This window comes from Oryctolagus cuniculus, chromosome 2, assembly GCF_051225735.1.
Source record: "Oryctolagus cuniculus isolate XC-2025 breed Fujian yellow rabbit chromosome 2, ASM5122573v1, whole genome shotgun sequence".
In the NCBI taxonomy this organism is placed as follows: domain Eukaryota; kingdom Metazoa; phylum Chordata; class Mammalia; order Lagomorpha; family Leporidae; genus Oryctolagus; species Oryctolagus cuniculus.
Window position 1 is genome coordinate 86193117 of NC_142868.1, and position 25663 is coordinate 86218779.

Here is a 25663-nt window from a genome sequence, read left to right on the forward strand (position 1 = left end):
CATGGGAGTGCAGGGGCTCAAGGACTTGAGCCAGCTTCCACTGACTTTCTAGGCCATAGCAGAGAGATGGATTGGAAGACAAGAGGCCCGTACACAAACTGGCACCCATATGGGATACAGGCACTGCAGGTAGAGGCTTAAGCTAGTAAGCCACAGAGTGGGCCCCTCCCATTTCTTACATTCTTTTTCATCTGATAACTGATGTCCTCAATCTATGTGCCTGGGACATATAGCTCCAGAAGCTTTTCCAGACACAGTAAAGCAAGCAAACAAATAAAAACCAAAATCAGTCGCAAGCTAGGATTCCATGACTCTCTTTAACCAGTCAGACCACAGAACTTCCAGCGCATTTGAATCCTCTTTTAGCTCCTCATGAGGCCAAGTCATGCAAAACACCAGACAAGGGGCTTAGAAGTGGACTACCATGATTTCTTCTTCCTCCGGACTGTTTCGTGGCTGTTGATGCCATCACCATTACACATCCCATTTGTCTCTGTAGTCATTGAAGTCCTTGTCCTTGTCTCTATCAGATGGCAGATGAACTCTACTAATAATGCAATAGACATATGAGTCGTATCAATTTCTTTAACAGCCAGAATTACTGGTAAGGCTATGAAGAGTACTAAATTTGCTAAATTTGAAAGAAATAACATAATACCATTAAATATGGTTTCTTTAGGACCTACATGAAAAATGTAGCATGAAAATTCTCAAAAGAGCCTTTTCAGCAAATATAATCAGTAATGTAGTAGAGCTGGCTCATACCAGTGGGCCGGAGTTCATTATTACATTTTCAGAAATTTTGAGAGCTGGTTATGAAATACAGACATTGTTAAAAATTAAATAAAAAATTTCAATGAAATAAATTATATTTAAATTTCAGTAGAAACTGCAAACTTATTACCCCCTACTTATGTCACTATATTTTACTATTAATTGTTTTATTCTGTTGCTTACATGCTATGGAAATACTGTATCACATGCTATAATGTATGATTCCCAACTGCAACATTCCCAACCCAATTTCATGTTATGAGTTGGAATTGCACATTGTGGGTCTATTTATCCCATAGAAGTTGAAAAATGTTACAGTCCGACCTTTTTTTTCCCCTCCAGAGAGTTCGTTGTTAAACCTTTACCAGCACACCACTGCATATAATTATCCCCGTCTTAGAGTTGAGGAAGAAGCTTAGAAAGTGAAGCCATCTTGCAACCATTGGGAGGTGCAAGGTTCTGGATTATTGATCACCAGAAACTAAGCCATGATACACATTTGGGTCACTTGGCCAGCTGTTAAGTATTGATGGGGAGGAAGAAAGCCTTTAGTGACACTTGCATCTCTGTCTTGTCCTCTGCTTCGAAACATCTTACAGTGCCATTTTTACTTTCACTTTCACTACCGTCCATTCAGTTCATTACCCAGCTAGTGCAGTGTATTATGGGGTCTTCTTCTCATATGTCACTTTCCACCCAACGGCCACCACGTCTCAAATTGTACCAGACCTAGAAATTTACAAACTGACTTCGACTCAAGTGTGACTCTGGCTTTCAGACAGAAGAACCTCAGGACGTGGTTAGACATCTGGGCACACTGGAGCTTGTAATGGTGCAGAATGAGTATGATGAACAGAAGTTAAATAGAGTAAGATAGGAACCATGTCTGTGAATCCTGGGTACTTGGAAGGCTGTGTGTGTGTGTGCGTGTGTGTGTGTGTATGTGTGTAGAAGGTATTTATAATGCCAAGTTTCACCTCTTCATTGTTGTTTAAGGTGGATCCTGGCTTAGACATTAAGGACATCCTTTAAATGGACATTTGTGCTTGCTGAGAATCCTGTAGAAGACTCCCAAATCATTAAAAATAAATACCATTGTAATCATTTTTCACAATTATCATCATAATAACTATTATCCCCCTTCCATTTGTAAGACAACTTATATTTTGAAAAACTGCTTTCATAAAATTTTACACTTGAACCAGATAATGATTTTTTTTTTTTTTAAATCTTGTTTAATTGATGGATACACAAAGGCATGGTGGGGAATAATTTACTCATGATGGCACAGATAACTGGATTGATGTGAAACTTGGTGTTGGTTTTAGATTTTAGATCTGACAGTGGCATTAAATGAAAAATTTATCTTTTGCCAAATGCTGTGCTAGGTGCTTTTATAAACATTGCATTACTGAGGTCCCTCAAGATAAATGCTCTTTCTTATTTTTGAAAAAGATGCATTTATGGCTGGCACCACTGTTCACTTGGTTAATCCTCCACCTGCGGTGCCGGCACCCCAGGTTCTAGTCCTGTTTGGGGTGCCGGATTCTGTCCCGGTTGTTCCTGTTCCAGTCCAGCTCTCTGCTGTGGCCCGGGAAGGCAGTGGAGGATGGCCCAAGTCCTTGGGCCCTGCACCCGCATGGGAGACCGGGAGGAAGCATCTGGCTCCTGGCTTCGGATTGGCGCAGCGCCGGCCGTAGCAGCCATTTGGAGGGTGAACCAACAGAAAAAGGAAGACCTTTCTCTCTCGCTCTCGCTCTCTCTCTCTCTCTCTCTCTTTCACTGTCTAACTCTGGCTATCAAAAAAACGATGCATTTATTTGAAAGCAGAGTTCCATAGAGACAGTAGAGAGAGGGAGAGAGATACGAACACACACATGCACACACACACACAGGGAGAGAGAGAGAGAGAGAGAGAGAGAGAGTGAGAGAGAGAAGAGAGAGAAAGGTAGTTTCCATCTACTGATTCACTCCCCAAATGACTGCAATGATAGGAGCTGAGCCAGGTTGGAAGCCAGGAGCTCTGAACTTCATCCAGGTTTCCCACATGGCAGTGGCCCAAGCACTTGCACTTAGCCGAGAGCTGGATTTGAAGTGGAGCAGCTGGGACGTGAACTGGTACACATACGGGATGCCCATGTTGCAGGTGGTGGCTTAACCCACTGCACCATGATGCCAGTGCCAGTAATATTTCTTATATTTTATTAATGGAAAAACTGGGACACAAAAGAACTGAATGATTTGTCCATGATTCTATAGCAAGTTAGAGTTGGAGCCAGTGCTAAAGTCCAACTCTGCCTGACTCCAGGATAGATGGACTGCACCATTCATTTCAGGAGAATCGATCCAAACCTGGCTGGCATCTCCTCTTCTAAAGTTTGTTCTACTTGTGGGAAAATGCACAAAAACATCACCTGCCAGGAAGAATGTGAAGTGTGAATCTCTCATTCCAGTGAAGTGCTTTTGGACATTTTTTTTTTTTTCCTAGTGAGGGATCTGAGAACTTAGTGCTACAAACTAAAGAAGGGAGATTATCCAATAAGCCTGGTTCTTTGCCCACAAATGCTGATGCTTGGTCTTGGTCATGGGGAAGTGACCTAAAAACATACAGTCTGAAAATGCAAATACCAGTGTTCCTCTGCAGGACTTTAAGTATTTCATTTTCTGCCCCATGGATTCCTGCATCCCAAGAGAACTCTTCAGGCAGGTTTCTATGGAAATGCATACGAAGTACTTTGAGAGTGTGAATAAAAAAAACGCTTTGGCTTTCGCCCATGGGACTTGAATGTGTTTGTTGCTATTGAAGACAAAACTTTAAAGGCAAACCAGAGCATCCTATAGACCCAGAATCTTTATTACTATTGGATTTTTCAGCTCCAAGTTACCTTGGAGAAGAGTATTCGTAATTCTCAATCTTGGTTTTGTTCCAGAAGAAGTAGGTACAATATGTTATTCAAAGCAGCTTTCCTAGAATGAGCAGTAAGGAGAATTTCACTGGTGAATGCCGAGCTAGTGTTCAGGTAACTCTCCAGCTTCATGTATTGTTGATAACCCTGCATCTACTCCTATGTATTTTGAGGGGTCATATTGATTTTAGAATTTTCTAATGGGAAATTTGACCCTCCAAACATCACTTGATATTTGTACTATGAATTAATCACATCACAGTGAGGTTTGGGTTACTATTGCTATGTGACAATTTACCCCAAAACCTAGCAGCTTAAAACAATCATTTATTCTGCTCACAGTATCATGGGTCAGAAATTCTAGAAAGGATTACCTGGGTAACTTTCTCTCAAGGTTTCTCATGTAATTGCAGTCGGATATCAGTTTGGGTTGGTCTCCTCTGAAGTCTTGTGAGGTCTAGACACGTAAGATGGCACAGGCCCATGGCTGGCCGTCACTGCCGGCTGTCACTGGGGAGCTCCACTTGGGCCAGTCAGTGAGGCACTTATTTGTAGCCTGTCCAGAATGCCAGCCTCACTGTAATGGCCTGACTTGTCCTAGAGTCCATACTCCAAGAAATCTGGTGAATATTGCATGATCTTGTCTGACCCAGCCTAGGAAATCATGTGGCATCACTTTTTGTGCACTCTATTGGTCAATCAATCACAAATATACTTGAAATCAAGAGGAAGGACTGCATACCCTATCTTGATTGGGAAAGTATTAAAGATGAGTCTCCTTTTTTTGAGTGTCAAAGAATTTGAAGTACAGTGTTTCTAAGTACTGTCAAGAGATTGATTTCAGCTCCACTTTTCTCCCATTCACCCCTGTTCCCCAACTCTCTCCCTGTCCAGGATACAAATGATCACATCCCTCATAGAAAATGTTGTAGTATTGGCGTAAGATCTATGAATAAGCTCCCACATACTTAAAGCATCTCTTGATTAATCATAATACCTAACACAATGTAAATGCTATGTAAGTAATTGTTACACTGCAAGTTTAAGGAATAATGGCAAGAAACACAAGTCTGTACATATTCAACACAGATGTAATTTTGTTCCAGAGTATTTTTGAGCCACAGTTGGTTAAATTCAGAGACGTGGAATCCAAGAGACAGAGGGAAAGCTGTAACACCAAACTGTGCTGATGATAGTGCTATCTGTATCAGTTGCTATTGCTGCGCAACAAACCACCACAAAATTGGACATAAGAGCTGTTTGCGTGGCTCACTATCCTGCAGTTAGTAACCTGAGCTGGATTCAGCTCTTGTTCCCTTTGCTGGGCTCCCACATGCATCTTGGCCAGTTGTAGGGCAGTTCTGCTACTCCTGTCTGTCTCTCTGAGATCTCAGTGTGGGGAAACTTGGCACTGTTTTGTGGTCCCATCCTGCCGCAAGTGGTTCTTCCTCTGCTCCTGAGGAATGAAAGGCTGAGAGAGTGAAGAGGAGTACAAAGCCCACTGAAGCCAAGGCTCAAAATTAGTCCATCATTACTTCTGTCAGCCAGAGTGAGAGACAAGACCAGGTCAGATTCCAGAAATGGGTTAATAGAGTCCATTTCTCCATGGAGGTTGGTAGACAGTCACCTTGTATAAGGTTGGGATTGCAGCCATTTAAAAAGAATCTACCAAAATAGACAATCCTTATACTGTGTTTACTTTGTTCCAGAAACTGTTCTAAGCATTCTATACCTAGCATTCACTTGATTTTCAAAATAACCCTAACTATGGTTACTATCATTATTCTTGCTGTATAATGAGAAGACAAACACAGAAAACATAAATGACTTGCTCAAATTCACATCGGCATAAAGTGATTCAAACTCAGTCTGGTTCTTGAGTCTGTGTTTGCAACTATTTAATTACACCATTGAGATGTTTTATTTTTTAGAAATGACATTGTGATGGCTAATTGTGGAGTGCTTATTTTCATGTATGAGTCAAAGGTCAAACACTACAAACATATCACGTTTGATCAGGGCTGGTTGTTTGGATCACAGAGAATGACCTTTTAAACAGTTTGTCACACGTATGACATTCAACTTGTATCTTTAAAGCCACATACAGATTGTATTACTTGCTTAAAAAAGACAGCATAGAGGAGTTGAATGATCCCTGAGTTTGAAAATAGAACTGAATGCTTGACTCCTAGTTTTAGCTCCTTATTTGCCACGTAAGGAGATGCATTAAATAATCACTGTTACACATTTTAAAATCTAAGTCCAGTCCATATCATCATTGAGTATTGATCTAAAACTTTTAGATGTGATCGATAATAAGAACAATGAAAGTACTTCTAACTCTCTCTTTCTCTCTCTCTGTCTCTCTCTCTCTCTGTCTCTCTCTCTCTCTCTCTCACCAGTAAGTTCTTCACATATGTACTAAGTCAGTTATTTTTTAAGTTCCTGGGTCAGATACATTTCTTGCTGAAAATTAAAAATCTATCATTTTCTTATGAGAACAGCACTTGGGAAACAGTATTCATGCAACATATTAATAGATGACTGGGTAGGCATTGCAATGATGATGGTGATTGCTTTAGCAAAATAACAATAACAGTACTGGAAGAATGTCATGAAAGGAAGTACATAGGAGAAGAGAGGAAAGGACAAAATAGAAAATGTAACTCTGCTTTTCAACCAGGACAATATCCTTCTACCCACTCACCCACTCCCACTACAAAGATGAGAAAACCGTCTCAGGGAGATCTAATGGCAAGAGGTTATACAAGGATTTTCCTCACTCTTTGTTACACAACTGCTCTTTCTATTTCGTACTGTTGTCCTGCCCGTGTCGTTTAGCTCAAAGATCATTCGTTTGAAATGAAAGGATCTAGATGCAGCCTCTTGCTGCCAGGTGGCAAGGCACTGGAAGGCACTATTGAGAGCTCTCCAGGCACAACTATCCCCCATGAGGTACCTCTAGCTACATCAATCAGAAAATCCACCTATGAAAGACAGATGTCTTTTCACATTTCCCCCAAGGACACCAACACTGGCCAAAAGCCCCTTGCAAATTAAAGTCTCCAGCAGTCAGCTTTCTGCACCTTTACAAAGCCAAATACATGCCATTTTGAGTCAGTTCTATTCTCACACATTTTCTTTAAACAACACACAATTATTCTTAGGTGTTTAAATTTTACTGAAATGTGATCCCTGTTAAATATTAGAGTGAGAATAAGAGAGGGAGCAGATATGCAATTTGGGACATGCTCAATCAGACTTGCCCCAAACGGTAGAGTAAGAAATGTGCCAGGGGATTCCAATTCAACCCCATCAAGGTGGCATGTACCAATGCCATCTCACTAGTCAAAGTGATCAGTTTCAGTTCACAATTGATCACATTGATAGGTCTAAGAGTAAAAGGGATCACATAAACAAGACTAGTGTCTGCTAATACTAACTGATAGAATTAAAAAGGGAGAGAACGATCCAACATGGGAAGCGGGATACACAGCAGACCCATAGAATGGCAGATGTCCTAAACAGCACTCTGGCCTCAGAATCAGCCCTTAAGGCATTCAGATCTGGCTGAAGAGCCCATGAGAGTGTTTTAGGCATGGAAAGCCAAAAAAAAAAAAAAAAAGACCTAAATGAAAGATCTCTGTGAATGAGATCCCAGTGGAAAGAACAGGGCCATCAAAGAAGGAGGTACCTTTCTCTGAAGGGAGGAGAGAACTTCGACTTTGACTTTGATCTTGTCTAAATAAGATCATAGTTGGCAAACTCAAAAGGCTTCCATAACCTTGGCAACTCATGACAAGAGCCTAGTGTGATTACTGACACCATAAACAAGAGTGTCCATTTGTTAAGTCAACAACAGGAGTCACTGTGCACTTACTCCTCATGTAGAATCTCTGTCCTTAATGTGTTGTTCAATGTGAATTAATGCTATAACTATACTGAAACAGTATTTTAAACTTTGTGTTTCTGTGTGGGTGCAAACTGTTGAAATCTTTACTTAATACATACTGCATTGATCTTCTGTATATAAAGATAATTGAAAATGAATCTTGATATGAATGGAAGGGGAGAGGGATTGGGAGATGGGAGGGTTGTGTATGGGAGGGAAGTTATGGTGGGGAAAAGCCATTGTAATCCATAAGCTGTACTTTGGAAATTTATATTTATTAAATAAAAGTTAAAAAAAAGAAAGGCAGTTATGAAGAATAGGGTCCCCTATCTCCCAGTTATATACAACTTATATCCTTCTATAGCTATGACTAGTGCTTTGCTCTTAAAACTATCTCTGCTCAGGAAGACAGAGAATGTTTGCTTTCCTTTTTGGGCAAAGCCAATTAGCAAAAGAAAATGGTCTATGTTCTCCCTCTTACACTAGTTTTTAGAACATTGTTTACTGCTATCAGTTCTTTCTCCCTACTTCAAGAAAGATGTTCAATTGCTCTCAGTCCCTACTAGGACTAGGGGAGAAAAAAATTGACCTCTAGTGCATTAAGACACTACAAGTTTGGAGTCCACTAAAATTAGAAGTTAGAAAACCCCCACCATTGTAATATTGGTGACTTGAAGTAGGGACATAATTTTAAAAATGTGGACATATTAACATGTATTTAGTGGGTGCACAGTCATTAGTAAATTTATAACTATGTCTATCATCAATATTTATCTATGTATCGATTGATCATCATCATCTATTCAAACTGGATATCTGGGGATCCATGCTGTATCCAAATATTTGGTGAAACTGTACCTGTTATAACTTGGATGTTGGTATAGTCATTAAGATGATAGCTCCATGAAAAGAGATTGGAAAAACCCAAGAAGTTTCTGTACATTTGCCACATTCTTCAGGCTATTGACAATAAATAAATAAAAATTTTAAGAAGACAAAAAAAGTAGAGTCAATTTCTAAGTTATTTCTGATATTGTTGAATCATTGACAAACTCTGATTTCACTGTGATGCACTGTGAACAATTCACAGGATCTCCAACATTAACAACACTTGTGGGGCAGGCATTTGACCTAGTAGTTAAGACCCTGACACAACTGCTCCCCATATTTGAGTGAGTATGTTCAATACCCATCTCTGTTCCTGATTCCAGCTTCCTGCTCACCCACACTGCAGGAGGCCGCAGTGATGACTCAAAGAGTGGGGTTCCTATCACCCTTCTGGGAGACCTGGGTTCAGTTTCTAGTTGTTGGATTTGGCCCAGTCCTGTGCTGGTCGTTGTGGATACTTGATAAGTGAACCTGTGGATGATAATGCACTATCTCTTTCTCCCTCTCTTCCCCTTTCTCTCTCCCTCTTAAATAAGTAAATATATATAAAAGTTAAAAAGTATAGAAAAATTATAAATGGATATTTTACCTAGAATGTTTATACTTGTTTACAAATTTCTGAAAATTTAACACTTAACTCTTGATAGCCTGTACAAACTGCCCTCAGCACACATTTGCCACATCCTGCAGTGCCAGAAATGACTTATATCCAGACGAATGAGAGATGTCAAGCTGGATCCAAACATACACAAATAGATACAGGCCCTTGTGTGCAGAGACTGGGATTTTTATGTCTGTTCAAGATGGGAGATGTGGACGCAGAAGAGAGGTACAGCAAGAGACTATTGTGAGATTGATTGGCAAAAATGAAACTCCAGAAACAACTGGGACCCCGCTAGGAGCTGTCCAGTTTCAAGTAGACAAGAACACATCACAAGTCCTAAGAACTGACAAGGAAGCATGTGTCTCCTTTATGCTTTGGGGAAGGGGGAAAATCTCCAATTAAGAACTGAATCTCAAAGCTCACATCATATGCAGGTGTGGAATACCAATTCATACTCTGTGTACAGGCATGAATTCTAAGCTGATAAATTAGAAATGTAAATATGGATCCTGGACAGGTGAATTCTCAGAGGTGCCTGGTGAAAGCAAAACAGAACTGCTCTTTGGGGCTTCTGCAATAAAGGAGGAAAGGGACTCACACAGGGAAAAATATTCAAGTTGAAGATAAACAGCCATTCAAAAATTACAAGCCACAAGAGGAAATGGACTATAATGGGAGGAATCAGCAGGTACAACAAACTGTAGGATTAGTATTCTAAGGGCCTAGGATAGTAGAATAACCTGAACAGAGATTTTAAAAATGCAACAAAAGAGGAGGTCTGAACAGTTGGATAGAATGAATAAACCTATTGGAAGAAAAAATAATAATAACTGAAATCCAAATTCAAGGGAGATTTCTGTTTCTGGAAGAGTGGTGTATTTTTCTCTATCACTTGACTCAGTGCAGTGGAAGACTCTGGGATGTGTCGTTCTACCACTCTGAAAGGATGGAGAGAAGGAGCCAGATAGACTTGGCTTCCTGAGACCCAAGGAATGGTGTGGTGATAATTTCCCTAGGATCCCTTTAGTTTGCTTTTATATCCAGGACTTGGGTCTGCAGATGTCAGCAACCAGGAAATGTCTATGATTACAGATGTAAAAAATCTCCAAACAAGGATGGCCCAAGTCCTTGGGCCCTGCACCCCATGGGAGACCAGGATAAGTACCTGGCTCCTGCCAATGGATCAGCGCGCTGCGCCGGCCGCAGCGCGCTGGCCACGGCGGCCATTGGAGGGTGAACCAACGGCAAAGGAAGACCTTTCTCTCTGTCTCTCTCTCACTGTCCACTCTGCCTGTCAAAAAAAAAAAAAAATCTCCAAACAAAGGATGCTCACTACAGCCAAAGGATGAGAGAAGGGTCAGTCTAGCAAGACAGAAAAATGTTACGTAACAACCCCTACTCTGGACAAACACTACACAAATTAACTATGTCCACATCTTCAGATCTCTAGTGAGGATCCTCACCTGGCCCTAGGGAGTTGCTCCACTTACCAGTGTTGTGTTATAGAAGGTTGAGTTGGGACTTTCATCCCTCCTTGATGATAATGAGCCCTTCCCTCCATGATGTCAGTGGAGCCCCTTGGGAACCTGGATTTCCCCCAACCTTAGGAGTAAGGAGATACCCCAACCTCTCCCTGCTGGGATCCAATATGAGGACTCCAGTGGAGACTTTTAACACCACCTGGTAGTAATAAGACTACCCTCCACCTCCTACTATGCAGTAGAGGCCACCTGGGGAGCCAGAACTCCTACCTCATCAAGTGGTAGCAATGAATGACATCCCCTACTCCATAACAAAAGAAAATTCACAGTGCAAGGTTTGGCAGCAGATTTTACAGATCTCAACCTGTTCCTTAAAGTGTTGGAAAACAAGGGCCCTAACACTGCAAGGTTTTCATTAATAGAGGAGTGTTCATGGTGCATTTTCTGCTTACAAACAAATCTACTATGAAAGAAAGAAACACATCATGCAAATCACCATGGACACATGTCTAGAAAGAGTGACACTTCCTCCAGAAGAGCCGCAGGCAGGTCCTTCAAGGGGTGTCCAGAAGAAGGCGTTGTGGTCATGGGAGATGACAGCTCCGTGCATGTTACTGCCCCTGAAGACCTTCCCAAGGGACAAGATGTGGAGGTGGAGGACAGTGATATTGATTGTCCTGTCCCTGTGCAGGCCTCCACTGATGTGTGTGTGTGTGTGTGTGTGTGCGCACACGTGTTAGTTTTTAACCTAAAAGTTTAAAAAGCCAAAAATAAATACATAAAATTTTCAAAATGGAAAAAAGTTTAAGGAATGCCATAGATACAATATTTTTTGAGCGCTGTACAGTGTGTTGTTTTTTAAACCAATTGTTATTACAAAAGCATCAGAAGGTAAATAAATGTTTATGAAATAAAAAAGTTACAGTACAGTTTTATTACAGAAAACCAATGCTTTTTTCTAAATTTAGTGTAGTCTAAGTATACAGTGTTTACCAAGTCTATAGTAGTGTATGCTAATGTCCTACCTTCACATTTGCTCTCTAATTACTCACTGACTCACCTTCAGCAACTTCTAGTCCAGCAAGCTCCATTCATGGTAAATACCCCAATTACCATTTTATACTGTATTTTGATTGTACCCTTACCATGTTTAGATATGCTTAGATATACAAATGCTTGACATTGTGTTAGTATTGCCTATAGCATTTAGTTCAGTGGCATGTTGTGCAGCCTTGTGGCCTAGGAGCAACATGCTATACCATGAAGCCTAGAAATGTGGCCCAGGGTTGTGCAAGGACAGGCTGAGATGATCATCCAGTGATGGAATCACCATGACACATCTCCTGGGATATATCACCACTGGCAAGTGATGCCTGATGATAAATGATGGTAGAGTCACTACCAAGAAGATGTAGTAACCTTACCTGCCTTCACAATAGCAGAACAACAATATATGCACAGCCAAAATTCATAGAACCAAAGTAAACTGAGAAGTTCACAATTCTCTTTGGAGACATCAGTACCACTCTCTTAACTGATATAATGACTAGACTGAAAATCAGCAATGACATACAGTGGTAGGGAAACATTTTTACCAAGGTGTAGTTGGATATTTATAATATCATTCATGGATCATATGAAGTCATCAACTTAAAAATTAGCCTACTATAGATTTATTGAATTTTGAGTCCCATCTGCAATTGCCTTGGCATGGCCACACCAAATGATTTCATGGACCTTATACAACCCACAGGATGGATGTTCCCCACCACTGACAATGATGAATCAAAGATGTATCAACAATACCATCAGCCAACAGTATCTAATTGACATGGTCAAGGTTTATTTAATCATTTTTCCCCAGTAGATTTAAAACTGTTCTGGCACCATTTGTTGAAAAGGCTCTCTTTTGCTCTGGCACCTTTGTCAAAAATTCAGGTTGGCACATTTGTGTGGGTATATTTGTGAGTTCAGCTGATCTATAAGGGTTGAAATTGGGTAGACTAATTTCTTAGACTTTGTTTTTCTGTTATCAAAATTGTTTCAGCTACTGTAGCTCCTTTGCTTTTTCATTTATGTAAACCTATACTAATCTTGTCTATGTACACAAAAAATCTTGCTGGGACGTTGGTAGGAATTGCATTAAACCTGCAATCAATGTAGGGAGATTTAACATCTTTACTATGTTGAGTTTTCTTATTCATGAACACAGCATGTCTCTCCATTTATTTAGATCTTATTCGATTTCTTTCATCGGTGTTTTATGGTTTTAAGCTTGCAAGTTCTATGAATGTTTTGTTAGGTTTACACCTAAGTATTTTTTGATTAATTGTAACCTATTGTAGTTCAGTGTTTACAGGTTCACGGCTAGGAACAGAGGTGATTTTTATATCTTTATCTACTAATCTCACCTTGCTCAACTCACTTATTATTTCTCAGACTTTTTCTACACTCTTTAAGTTTTCTATGTGGGCAAACATGTCATCTACAAGAGAGATAATCTGGGCCGGCGCCGCGGCTCACTAGGCTAATCCTCCGCCTTGCGGCGCCGGCACACCGGGTTCTAGTCCCGGTTGGGCACCGGATTCTGTCCCGGTTGCCTCTCTTCCAGGCCAGCTCTCTGCTGTGGCCCCGGGAGTGCAGTGGAGGATGGCCCAGGTGCTTGGGCCCTGCACCCCATGGGAGACCAGGAGAAGCACCTGGCTCCTGCCATTGGATCAGCGCGGTGCGCCGGCCGCGGCGGCCATTGGAGGGTGAACCAACGGCAAAGGAAGACCTTTCTCTCTGTCTCTCTCTCTCTCACTGTCCACTCTGCCTGTCAAAAAAAAAAATTAAAAAAAAAAGAGAGATAATTTTACTTCTTCCTTTTGGTCTATATGATTTCATTTTCCATGTTTCCTTATCGCATTGGCTATAATTCCTAGCACTATATTTGAATAAGAGCTGTGAGAGCAAGTATCCTTACCTTGCTTCCAAACTTAGGGGAAAAGCATTGTGTTTCACCAGTAAGTAAGTAAAATTTTATTTTTATTTTTTTTCTAGATGCTCTTTATTACCAAATTGAGTGTTGTTATTTCTTTGCAATGTATGGAAAGGGGCATTTTTCTAAAATACCAATAATATTTTTTGAGTCCAATATGTACTTTACCATCTATTATTTCAGCAAATATATAAAGAACACATTTTAGGGTGGGTGTTTGGTGCAGAAGTTAAGCTGCCACCTGGGAGGGCTGCACTCCTTATCAGTGTTCCTGGTTTGAGGCCTGGCTCTACAACCAACCCAGCTCTGTGTCAATGTGCCCCCTCAGAGGCAGCAGGTAATGTCTCAAGTACTGGGGTCCATGTCCCCCACATGGGAGATCTGACCTGGTTCTGGAATTGAGGCTTCAACCTGGCGAGCTCTCAATGTTGTGAGTTCCGAGCATTTGGAGAGTGGACCTGCAGATGGAAGATCTGTCTGTGTCCATTTCCATCTGATTTCCCCTGTCTTTCTCTCTCTGACTCTCTCTCTTCTCCCTTTCAAATAAGTAATAATTAAAAAACATTTTTAAAGGTTATTTATTTTTAAGAGCTCTCATTTCCTTCTGAGTATCCTCTATTTTTTTTTTTAGCAACCCCTGCCTTTGTAAGTGAAGTATCTTCTCTGGGAATTTTTTAAAAGCTTTCTAAAATTGATATTCTGCCTCTTTGAAGTTCTTTTTTCTTATTTGTTTTAGTTTCTCCTTGTACTAGATGTCAGGATCTGCTGATTCTTGGGTATTGATTAATTTTTAAGAATGAAGCACTGAAAAGCAGGTGGGAAATACTGAATCATTGTCAAGGTCAATCAGAATTATTAATAAAGAGGAAGAAAAAGGTACAGGTGAAGTTTCTGAAATGATGAGGGGCATAAATACAAATAGATTGGAAAATGAAAAACTATTGTTTCCACTTATTCTCTTCTTCCACGAGGATTTTACATCTCTTTTCATTACATCTGACTTGTCTGGGCTTTTGTGTTCCTGTCACAGTGACTTTGAATGTGTCACATGTCATGCATAGGTCAGTGGATTTCCACATCTGAACAGAAGAATATATTTGTGTGTGTGTGTGTGTGTGTGTGTGAGAGAGAGAGAGAGAGAGAAAGAGAAAAAGAGAGAGAGAGAGAGAGAAATTTCATTGTGTTTTTCTTGCTTTCATCCCCACCACCCCAGAAAAGTCTTTCCAAGACTGGATTCTTCTTCACTGTCAATCCTGGAATGGGAAGACACATGGGTCACCATCAGGCCCAGGCCAGCCCAGAAATGACCAATAGAGCTCCGGTCAACCGCAGCCTTTATTACAAAATTAGTGATGGAGAATTAAGTGCATTTGTCAGTAAGCTGTATTAGTATTGCTTGTTAGTATTGTCATGGTCATGCAACTGTTGATTTTTGTATCTGTTTCCTCACTAGACCAGGACCGTATAGAGACCTTATAATCCCTGAATTGTGCTATAGCTTTGGCCGTTTAATCAAGCTTGTTAAGTACTTGCTGAAATAATGTAATGGCAATGGTAAAGGCAGACATATGATTCCATATAGGAATATTTGTTTTTATAGTTAGGGTTTTGTACATACATGTTGTTATATATAGGATTCCATATATATTTACACACTTGTGTTTGCCTGTAAACAGCAGAGATTTATTTCTTGTAGTTCTGGAGGCTGGGAAGCCCACAATGAGTGCACTGGCAAAGCATTGTCTGCTGAGGGCCCCTCTACAAATTCATGGGCAGCCATCTTTCCACAGTGCCCTCATGTGGCAGACAACGAAGGCATAAACATTATCACAATTCTGTAATAATATGCCAGTGTCCACTAGTTGGAAGCATACTATAAGAAAACAAATACAAATAGAAATTTAAAAATACATAATGTTAAGAGCCAACATTTTCTGTCTACTTAGTTGTAAGCTAAGAGTTTTCAGTTATAGGAGGCATAGCCCTGATTATTCAACAACTTATGAAATTCTATTGATCTTACTAATTGTTTAAGTCCTCAATTTTACATCAATTACAGAGAATCTATTTTTATTTACTTATTTATTTGAAAGACAGAGTTACAGAGAGAGTTAGAGAAAGAGAGAGGTCTTCCATCCACTGGTTCATTCCCCAAATGGCCGTAATGGCCAGAGTGAGCTGATCTGAAACCAGGAGAGGAACTTCTTCCAGGTCTTTCATATGGGTACAGGAGCTCAAGCACTTAGGCCATCCTCTGCTGCTTTCCCAGGCACATTTGCAGGATGCTAGATCAGAAGTGGAGCAGCTGGGACTCAAACTGGCACCCATATAGGATGTTGACACTGCTTTAACTCGCTGCACCACGGTGCTGGGGCCATTTTTTAAAAAATTTTCTTTTTCTTTTTTTAAAAGAAAGGATAGAAAGAATTAAAGAAAGAGGAAAGGAACCTTTTGTTGACAATTTGTTGATCTGACCATGTGTTAGGTATATTTCTTTTGTCTTATTTAATCCTCTGCAGAATACTTCATAATGTAGATCTGTATAGACGTGGTTTTTATAGAAGTTGGTGGGCCTCTCACCAAGCAATGAGCAGACCTGAATTTGAACCTTTTGGTGATTTACTCTGCCATGTGTTTAAGAGTTTGTATTTATGTGTGTCCCAAAGAACCATCATCCGCACTTATACACCGTGAGAGAAGGAGAAAAGAAGGGATGTTGTGTGCTTCATAAACCTGTCCATCACCACTCTGGAGAGAAATCATCTGAGACCCACTGGGAATATCACCACTCGTTTTTTAACAAATTGCTTGTTGATGTGACGCTCTCTGGTTCTTTCAGTGGTAGTCTGTGGTCTGCTAGCACACTGAGAGTGTGGGTTTGAGTGTTTGAAGGGGGAGAGGAATTTCTCCAGCAGACAGAATGAACTGATTTTGAGCCATTAATAACACACCCATTTCTATTTTCTTTCTGACATTCAGAGGACCACATCAGAGGCTTGGTAACCTGCTACATTTAATTGGAGAATGCTAATCCACTTTTGAAATTGTGGAAGCCAAAAACATTCTTAGGAAGAGCAGAACTCGATTTTCACCCTTGAAGCTAAAAATAGTGCTTATGGCTTAACATGCCCTCCAATGGGAACTTAGGATGATTGCTACCAGAGCAGAAATGTCTTTGGAGATTCGAAACTACAAGTTTGTTTGTTTGGAGCAATGATCTCCCAGCATTCTTGAATACTTTAAAAAACATATTTATGGCTTAATTATTGATTTTTGTTTTTTACAAACTTCTTTGAGCTAGGCACTTTCCAAAATGGGCTGTGGAGGAGAGTGCAAAAGGAAGGGAATTGCTTGCCCAGCAATGCAGAGGCTGCTCTGGCTTTCCCCACTAGATTCTGGGCTCTTGTTCATATTTCTTCCCTCCATTCTCATCCGTCATTATCCTGTTTCCACTTATTGAAAATAAATGTTTGTCTAAGAAGAATACTGAAGGGGCTGTGCCTGGTGAGTTGATTGCATTGGTGTACTATTTACTGAGTTTACTGAGTTCCCACTGTGTGTCTGTTGCTGTTACGGTCGAAAGAATGAGAGACAAGATCCTTGCTTTTGTGGAGCTTGTGTGTGTGTGTGTGTGTGTGTGTGTGTGTTTGTGTGTGTGTGTGTGCTTGTGAAAGAGAGAGAGAGAGAGAGAGAGAGAGACAGAGAGACAGAAAGACCCCAGTGCAATTGAGGACATGAAATGTAGAAAAAGAGAGGAAGAGTAACAGGTGGCATGAGGAAGAGGACTGTTAGGTAGGGTAATCAATGAAAGCTCAAGTCAAATTTGAGCGGAGTCCTGAATTGTGCAGGCAAGTTACAGAAAGGGCAAGGAACAGGTGCTGAAAGCAGAGGGAATGGTAGATGGTCCTACAACATTTGAGCAAAAGAAGAAAACCAGTGGTGCTTGAGTATAGAAAACAGCGAAAGAAGAGTTCAAAAGTTCAGACTATTTAGGGAGATACGTCCCTGGTGGGAAATTATTGAAGATCTACTAGGGCATGATATAACTTTATAAAAATGAATAGTTAAATAAAGTTTAAACACTGAAGATTTCCATTTTGTGTTTTAGAATTGCACACCAAAAGTAAAGGGTCAAGAGTAATTATGATGAGAGTGGCATGACCTCTTCTCTTCTGCTTCCCGTTTTCCCTCTACAGAGCCCATGACCTGGCTGAGTGTTTCTGTTATGGCAAGAATCAAGCCTGTGTGGGCTTGTGGTTGTCCTGTGTATGTCAGCAGGGTCTGATGCCAGCTGGTGATGGAAATAAACACAGCATATTAGTTCAACCTCTAGAGCGTTTTCTACCTTACCAGGGCAAGGTAGCTTTCAAGAGAAGCTGATGGATTGTGAATTTCTTCACTAACTGACAGCTGTGACTAGGACAGACACAGACCATAAAGGTGACTGTCCTTTGAGCAGGACGCACTGGGATAACAGCTAATGATTCCACCAGCAGCCTACATTCCTTGGCAGTAACGTGCTCTCAGCCATGCGGGCAGGGGCCATGTGGCCATCTGTCCTCGAGCAAGGGGTTTCTGTGCTGTGCTGTCGTTCAGTTAAACCTGCTCCTTTGTCAAGGAAAGGTAAGGAATGGTTTCCACATTCCCCACATTTTCATCTAAAGGAGGAAGGACACGTGGGTGACCTGTGGACAGTAAAAGGTTCCAGTCTTCTGAGATTGCTGGATGCAAGAATTCAGAAAGTTGAAGATTTCAAATTCAAAACATCTGAGTTGTAGTTGTTACATTTCCATGGTTTTTTAGAAAATCGATGGGCTACTTATAAGGCCTATTGAGGATATTTGCATATCAATCTTAACTGAAACGGTATTCTTTTTGTTGGTGTTGTACAGTACTGGAGACAGAAATATTATTACTCTCTCAGTAAGTTTGAGATATTAAAATTTAAATCTAAGGAACTGGTCCTTCATTTTTAATCTCTGTGTATGATTTTGGAAATTCTCGTATAAAATACTTAGCCAGTGTTCTTCCTCATAAAATGGATAAAAGGCAGGCATAGCTACCCAACCCCTTTCTGCAGTTTAGAGCCTCATGCTTGGAGAGATTTGCTAAATTAACTGTTGTAATGGATGTTAGATAGTTGTTTACAAGTGAGCTAGCTATTGTTCATTAAGATATCTCTTAATACCTATCTACTACATGTTCAGGTGAGCTAGGTGAGGCTTTGATCTCTTCCTCCTGAGACATGTATTCTTGGAGATACGTGGTGTATGAATGAGTATGCTAATTTTTCCCCAGAAACCTTTTATTTAAGGAATAAAAGCTTCATGCATTTCTTAAGTACAACTTTAGGAACAAGGTAATTCTCCCCACCATACCTGCCTTCTCATCCACGCTCCCACCCCTCTTCCTCCTCCCTCTCCGATTCCCATTTTTATTTTTTACTCAGATCTATTTTCAGTTAACTTTAAACACATATGATTAACTCTATACTAAGTAAAGAATTCAACAAATAGTATGAGAAGAAAAAAACCTGTTCTTCAACAGTAAAGACAAGGGTTGTTCAAAGTCAATGTATCTTAAAGTGTCAATTTCACTTCTATAGATTACCTTTTAGGTGCTCTATTAGTTATAACAGGTCAGGGAGGATACATGGTATTTGTTCTTTTGGGACTGGCCTATTTCACTAAGTATGATGTTTTGTAGTTTCACCCATTTTGTTAGTATGCTGAAATTTATACTAAAAAGCATTAAATATTAGAGGAGTTGCTTAACAGGTGGCTGGAACATATGTATGAGAAGGAGAATATCATAGTAAAAACTAGGCTTTCTCCTACAAATGTTGTGGAACTGTTGACAGTATGAAACTGTTTTAACAGTAAAATAACCATATTTGTGTTTGAGGAAGATCAATATGTTAGCAGCATGCCAACACCATCTCAGTAATACCTTGTACTTTGAAATTACAAGGATACTTTTAAAAATTTATGAAAGTAAGATTAGATGATGTTTATTTTGATATTAAAATATTTGAAATCCACGTATATGAAGTCTTCAACATGTTCCTAGAAAATGATTATTATGAAAAACTATTCATCAATATAAAAATTTTTGTACCAAAATAAATATATTTTAATTCCATTTTCCACAAGCTTTTAAAAATGTTTATAAAAATGTTATATTTAAAAGGTAGAGAGGGAGAGAGAGAGAGCTTCCATCTTTTAATTCACTCCTCAAAAGTCGATAGAAGCTAGGACTGGGTCAGGCTGAAGTAAGGAGCCAGGAAATCCACTGAGGTCTCACACATGGGTGGCAGGGACTCATGTACAGTGGACCATTATCCACTACTTTCCCAAGTGCACTGGCAGGATGTTGAATTGGAAGCATAGCAACCAGGACTCAAACTATCACCCCAATATAGGATGCTGGCATCACAAATGGGAGCTTAACCCACTGCACCAAAATCATGGCCTCTCTATAAACTGTTTGAAGATTCTTCATGTATGTTCTAAGAGGGTGATACAGGATATGGTGAGACAAACTTAGTTAAACTCAGTTAGAGATAAATCCAGGCCTTTCTGTTGGCATGGTTCAGGAATCTTAGTCAATTGTTTATTACACCATTGCATGTTTTTCAACTTTTTTCATATACTTCCAGATTCAAACTCTATCTGTTAGTTTTAAATGGGAAGCAATTATTAGAATCAGCCAGCTTTCAGTCAGTCGTACCAGCATAGTTGAATGCATGATGGGAAAAATAAAATAAAGTTGGATCTCAGCCTCACAGCTCACACCAGAAAGTTACAGATAGGTCACAGATTTAATGCAAAAGTCTGAAATCAAAGTTTTACAAGGGCTGTTGAGGAATTCCATATACTCTTTGTAAACACACTGGTATATGGGTATTTCATGTATGTTCAGGGTCCCCTGAAATCATTTACATATGCAGATACTCTAGCCTCTTGTTCCAGGATTCCCCAAAGATAACCCAAGTCTGCAGATGGTCAAGTTCCTTAGATAACATGGCATAATATTTGCAGTATGTACATTTTCCAGAATAGTTGAAATTATCTCTGTATTATTTGTCATTATCTAGTACAATGTAAATAATTGCTATACCATATTGTTTAGGGAATAGCGACAAGAAAAAAAAGTCTGTCCATATTCAATACAGATACAATTGATTCTAATATTTTCTATTTATGGATGGTTGAATTCCAGATGTGGAAACATGGATATAAACGGCCAACTGTACATCTAAGTTTATGCAGAACAATTTTTCTTTTTGAAGTAGCAAAATAGTTGCATGAAATACCTCTGGAACAATATAAAATAAAGTGATAAAATTTATTGACCCAGAGGGAAACTGTTTGTCTGAAGTTCAGGACTGGGAAAGATAATTTTCCGTGTTTACTTTTCCTTTTGTCTCTTTTCTCATTTTGTGCCATGTGAATATGTAACTTGTGGGAAAATAATATTAAAGACAAAAACAGAATTAACCATCTGAAGCCAAAGGTAATCCCTAATAAGGGGATACAGGCTATCAGAGGCTGCATGTTTTCCCCTCATCTAGCTTCTTATTTGATCTGTATCTATTTGTTATCATTCCTTTTCAATGAGGAAATTGCATTATAAAGATAAAAAGCTTTTCCAACATCACACATTTAGGAAGGGGAACTGAGATCTGGCTTTATATCTCCTTAATTTAGTGCTGTTTGCATCTCTATTATTCATCCTTTAATAAATTTTTTTTCAAAAAAATATAATGGGCCTTGCTAAGGTGTGCTGTTGACCACTTCTATTGAACACAGAGCATTGCCATTATTGTTTTTCCTTTTTAGAGTTTTAGAAAATTTAGGTGCAAAACTGAATCCAAAGTTGCCTTGATGCACGAGGCAAAGAAACAAAGTCTGACTTTCCCAAAGTCAGACCTCAGGTTGCCACTCAGCAATACGGATGACCCTCCCTTATGACAAGTTGAAAACTGATAAATCATCCATCCTTGTTTGAGAGGTCACTTCTTTATAGCATGCGTAGAGTGGCGAGTGGCAGTGAAATGCTCAGAAGGGTACCAGGAGGGCTGCTTTCATGCACGCACCCTGTGGACATCATGTTTATTAACTTCTATTTTACTTTCAAGGAGAAAATCGTGCTGGTAATTATGTGTCTCTTACTTGTAGGTTCCTGGGAGATCATCTGACGGATAGGATGCCAATTATATTGACAGATCCTGCTCCTTGAATTCCACAGTGGCATGGCTTAGTCTTGCCCTCTCCCACCTGCTAAGAGAAGATCATTAAAGCAGGTGCAGAGACATCATCAGGAAAGGTACACAGCCAACAAGGTGGAGGGGCCAAGTTTTCTTTTAATCATAACCCTCTCTCCAACTGAGCAAGCTCCAATGATGTGGTTCATGTAAAACAAGAAGTCTCAGAAGCACACAGGTGTAAGAACACAGAGGAAGACTGAGAAAGGCTCCATGCTGGTCTCATTGAAGTCAGATTGGCCGTAAGACAGGACTCTAATTCATGTTTTGGTCTTATTGTTGCTACTTGATTAAAAAAATAAGGTATTTTTTTCTAGGAGGATTAATTAAAGTCTGAGTATAAGTATGAAAACAGCTGAAGGATATGATTCAGGTCTTGTACCTCACAATTAGAGGCATTCATGATAATGACTTGGCTAAACAACTGTGCCAAAGTTAAAGTAACTCCAAGAGATTATTTTCTTCTTTCAGTAGGCAAATACTAAATTTAGAGTTAATATCCAGTGTTAGTGAATAGCACCTGGTCAGTTTAGTGTCTGCTATTGAGTGTTAAATTGGTGCAATCATTTTAGAGTGCTTTAATAACATTTCAGATATGATTTAAATGCTTAAACATGTTCCATCAACAATTCCACATCAAGTTATTTTTCTTAATATTTGAACAAATATGTAAAGAATGCATGCAAGGATATTCATAGCAATGGTGTTTAAATGTAAAATATAAACTTTTTATATGTTCACAAAAAGGATTTGGTGATTATTGTTTATAAATTATAATGTGAAGCTATAATTTATCAATATAGATTTTCATGTATTATGTGGGAAATATGTTTTATAAAACTATATTTGTTGATTAATTTTGTTTTTTGCATATATGGTGCACCTTATGTAGATATAAGGTAAGAATATACAATGAGATTCATCCAGGAATTCTCTGTGTGATAGACCTAGTAATGCTTTTCTTTTCTTGTACTTTTGGCCTAAATTTGCTGGTTATTCCAGGATGAACATGAATCACACGTGAGATTTAAAAAATTGCAAAGGGATCTACTGCTGAAAACATTCTGTCTGAATTTTCGATAGAAAGGCCATAAAAACAGGCAATATTTACATATAGCATCTTTGGTGAGTAGCAACCAATTTGGCTTACCGATATAATTTCTGAGTAAGTAATTAGCAGAGAAAGACTTGAGTCAGTTTATGGGGATCTTGAGTCCTAAGCAAATAAAGCTGCATTCTGTTCAATAGTCCTTCAACAAATTGAGGTGGCTGTGCCATTTGAATGAGGGATGGTATGATCCATTTCTGCCATAAGTCATCAATATGACAATACCACTCAAAATGAACTAGAGGGAGAAGATACCTATTTTTAAAAGTCTGCATGGGGCCGGTGCTGTGGCTCACTTGGTTAATCCTCTGCCTGCGGTGCCAGCATCCCATATGGACACATGGTTCTAGTCCTGGTTGCTTCTCTTCCAGTCCAGCTCTCTGCTGTGGCACAGGAGGGCAGTGGAGGATGGCCCAGGTGCTTGGGCCCTGCACCTGCATGGGAGACCAGGAAGAGGCACCTGGCTCCTGGCTTCGAATCGGCGCAGCGAGCACCTGCCGTGGCGGCCATCTGGGGAGTGTGTCTACAACACATTTCTTTGTCACTACTGCAGTAGGATTAAACACAAATGATTTTATGACTTTTAAAATTTATATAAGTGGAACATCTTTTCAGTTGATTATTGTTTTATAGTCCTCGCCTATTTTACTGCTGGACTATGGTCTATTTTAGTTTTTATTTTTTGAGCTCTTTATTAGCAGAGCCATCAAAACTTTCACTATAATGTAAATTAAAAATGTCTCAAAAATTAGTCAAATATTAAATTGAAGAAAGTTATAGATGTACTAGTAACTGTCATTGTAGTTATTGGCATAGTGTATCAGTTAAACACTTAATTTCTAGCATCAGAATGTCTGGTCCTGAATCCTATTCTACACACTTACTAAATGTGTGACTTAAAACAAGTTATTTACACTTTCTGTTCCTTAATTTACATAGGTATTAACTAGTAAAATTTGTTGAACCTACTCCTTAAAGTTGCTGTAATGATTAACTTAAATAGCACCAATAATGTATACAGAATAGTGGCTGGCTGATAGCCTATGATAAATAGTGAAGATACTATTTTTTCTCTTTTATGACATGTTGAAGGTAGTGTTTTTTTTTTCCTTTCTATGTTCTTGTCAGCATAGAACAAGGCTCTGTGTTGTCTCTGGATTTTAATTTGGTGTAGTTTAAAAATCTGCAAGGAGTACCATCCTGTGGTTTACAGTTTTGTTTGATCGTTTGTTTTGGGCTAGCAAGAGAATCTATGTGACAGGCAGAGGAGAAAGTAAGTTAATCCAAGGCTAGGGAATTCCTTTCAAAGCTTAAATGAGATAATTTAATTATGATAAAATTCATTTATAATTTTAATATGCAAATACAATTTTTAATAAAAACATAATTTTCAAGGTACATATTTAAATTGTTTTACTTATAAATATTCCTTTTCATTATCAGGAAAATTGGCAATGAGTCTCATAACTGAGCTTGGAGAGTCTGTGCACTTTAATCTTCTCAGACATTTTCCTGTCTTTTTGTGTACATGCACTGATGTGGACACTGAGATATAAATAGCAAATAAATATTTGCTCTTCTTTCTCTTTTAACTCATGCTGAGAACTACACACTGAACTCTATAGAGCTTACCAGTAATGAACAATACTAACTTATCTGAAGTCAGTCAAAGGCTGATGATTTCTGGAATGAATGTTTGACTTAGTGGTTAAGATGCCACTAGCAGTTCCTGGGTTTGATACCTGGCTCTGCCTACTGAATCCAGCTTCTTGTTAAAGCAGACCCTGAGAGGCGGGTGATGGCTGAAGTAGTTGTGTTCCTGTTGCCCACGTGGGAGACCTGGATGGAAGCAACACCCATCCCCAGTCTAGGTCACTGTAGGCATTTGGGGAATGCACCAGCAAATGGGAGCTCTCTTTTAAACAAATTAACTACAAGTTCCTAAGATCTTATTTTATGTATCTCATTTACAAAACTTGGACCCTAAACTGATTAATCTTTCAGGACCTGTCTAGGTTTGAAGTTCTGTGTGAAGAGAAACACGCACCTGGGAGTCAATGCTCCAAGGTATGTAGGTGCTTGCAGGATAGCACTTGTTAGGTGAAGCCGTCATTGTTTGGGTTTTGTCTGGGAAGGACATGTAATTCTATGATTCCAACTGATCTTGAAGTTGATTTACTGTAGGAATATGTAACTACTCGATGCCAGGCCTCCTTCAAAGACCAGAATTGAAGTTTAACTGCACAAGGTACCGTGTATCATGGAGCTTATTTCTACTTTCAGAGAAGAGGTTATGCTGGAATGTAAATCAGCAAGACTTTTAGGGAAGGCTAAGTTCTGAGAAGAGAATGAAATAAGATGCTGTGGCGACGAGCAATTGCAGTGACCACTGGGTCACATTGACTGGGAGATTCTCATGGAGGCAGATGTTTCAGCTGCACAAGTTCTGGAGCCCTCTCTCCAGGTCATTTGTCAAAGAGCCCAGGACAGTCAACAGTGATCTTGGGTTTCTTTTGTTTATTTTAGGTAAACTTAGTATTTCAGAATAGTTTCAGATTTATGGAGGGAAAATGAAAACAGTTCTGAGTTCCCATAGTCCTCGCCTGGTTCCCCTACTATTAACATCTTATGTTAATATGGTGTATTTGCCACAACTGATGAGCCAATATTGACATTCCAACTGATTAAAGTCCAGAGTTCATTCCCGAGTTTTTACCTTCTATCTTTTTTCTTTTCCAAGATCCTACCTGGGAGATCACATTAA

At 39.4% G+C, this 25663-nt stretch overlaps 1 protein-coding gene across 1 annotated transcript in view; it reads left to right on the forward strand.

Annotated features, from left to right (window-relative positions):
* Positions 1-22537, forward strand: part of LOC127487680 (dnaJ homolog subfamily C member 15-like) — a 104946-nt gene extending 82409 nt beyond the window's left edge. Inside the window, exon 2 of the mRNA XM_089327351.1 lies at positions 21706-22537. Coding sequence (XP_089183477.1) covers positions 21706-21725 — 20 coding nt within the window. The 3' untranslated portion in view covers positions 21726-22537. The remainder of the gene's footprint in view (positions 1-21705) is intronic.
* The last annotated feature ends 3126 nt before the right edge of the window (positions 22538-25663 follow it).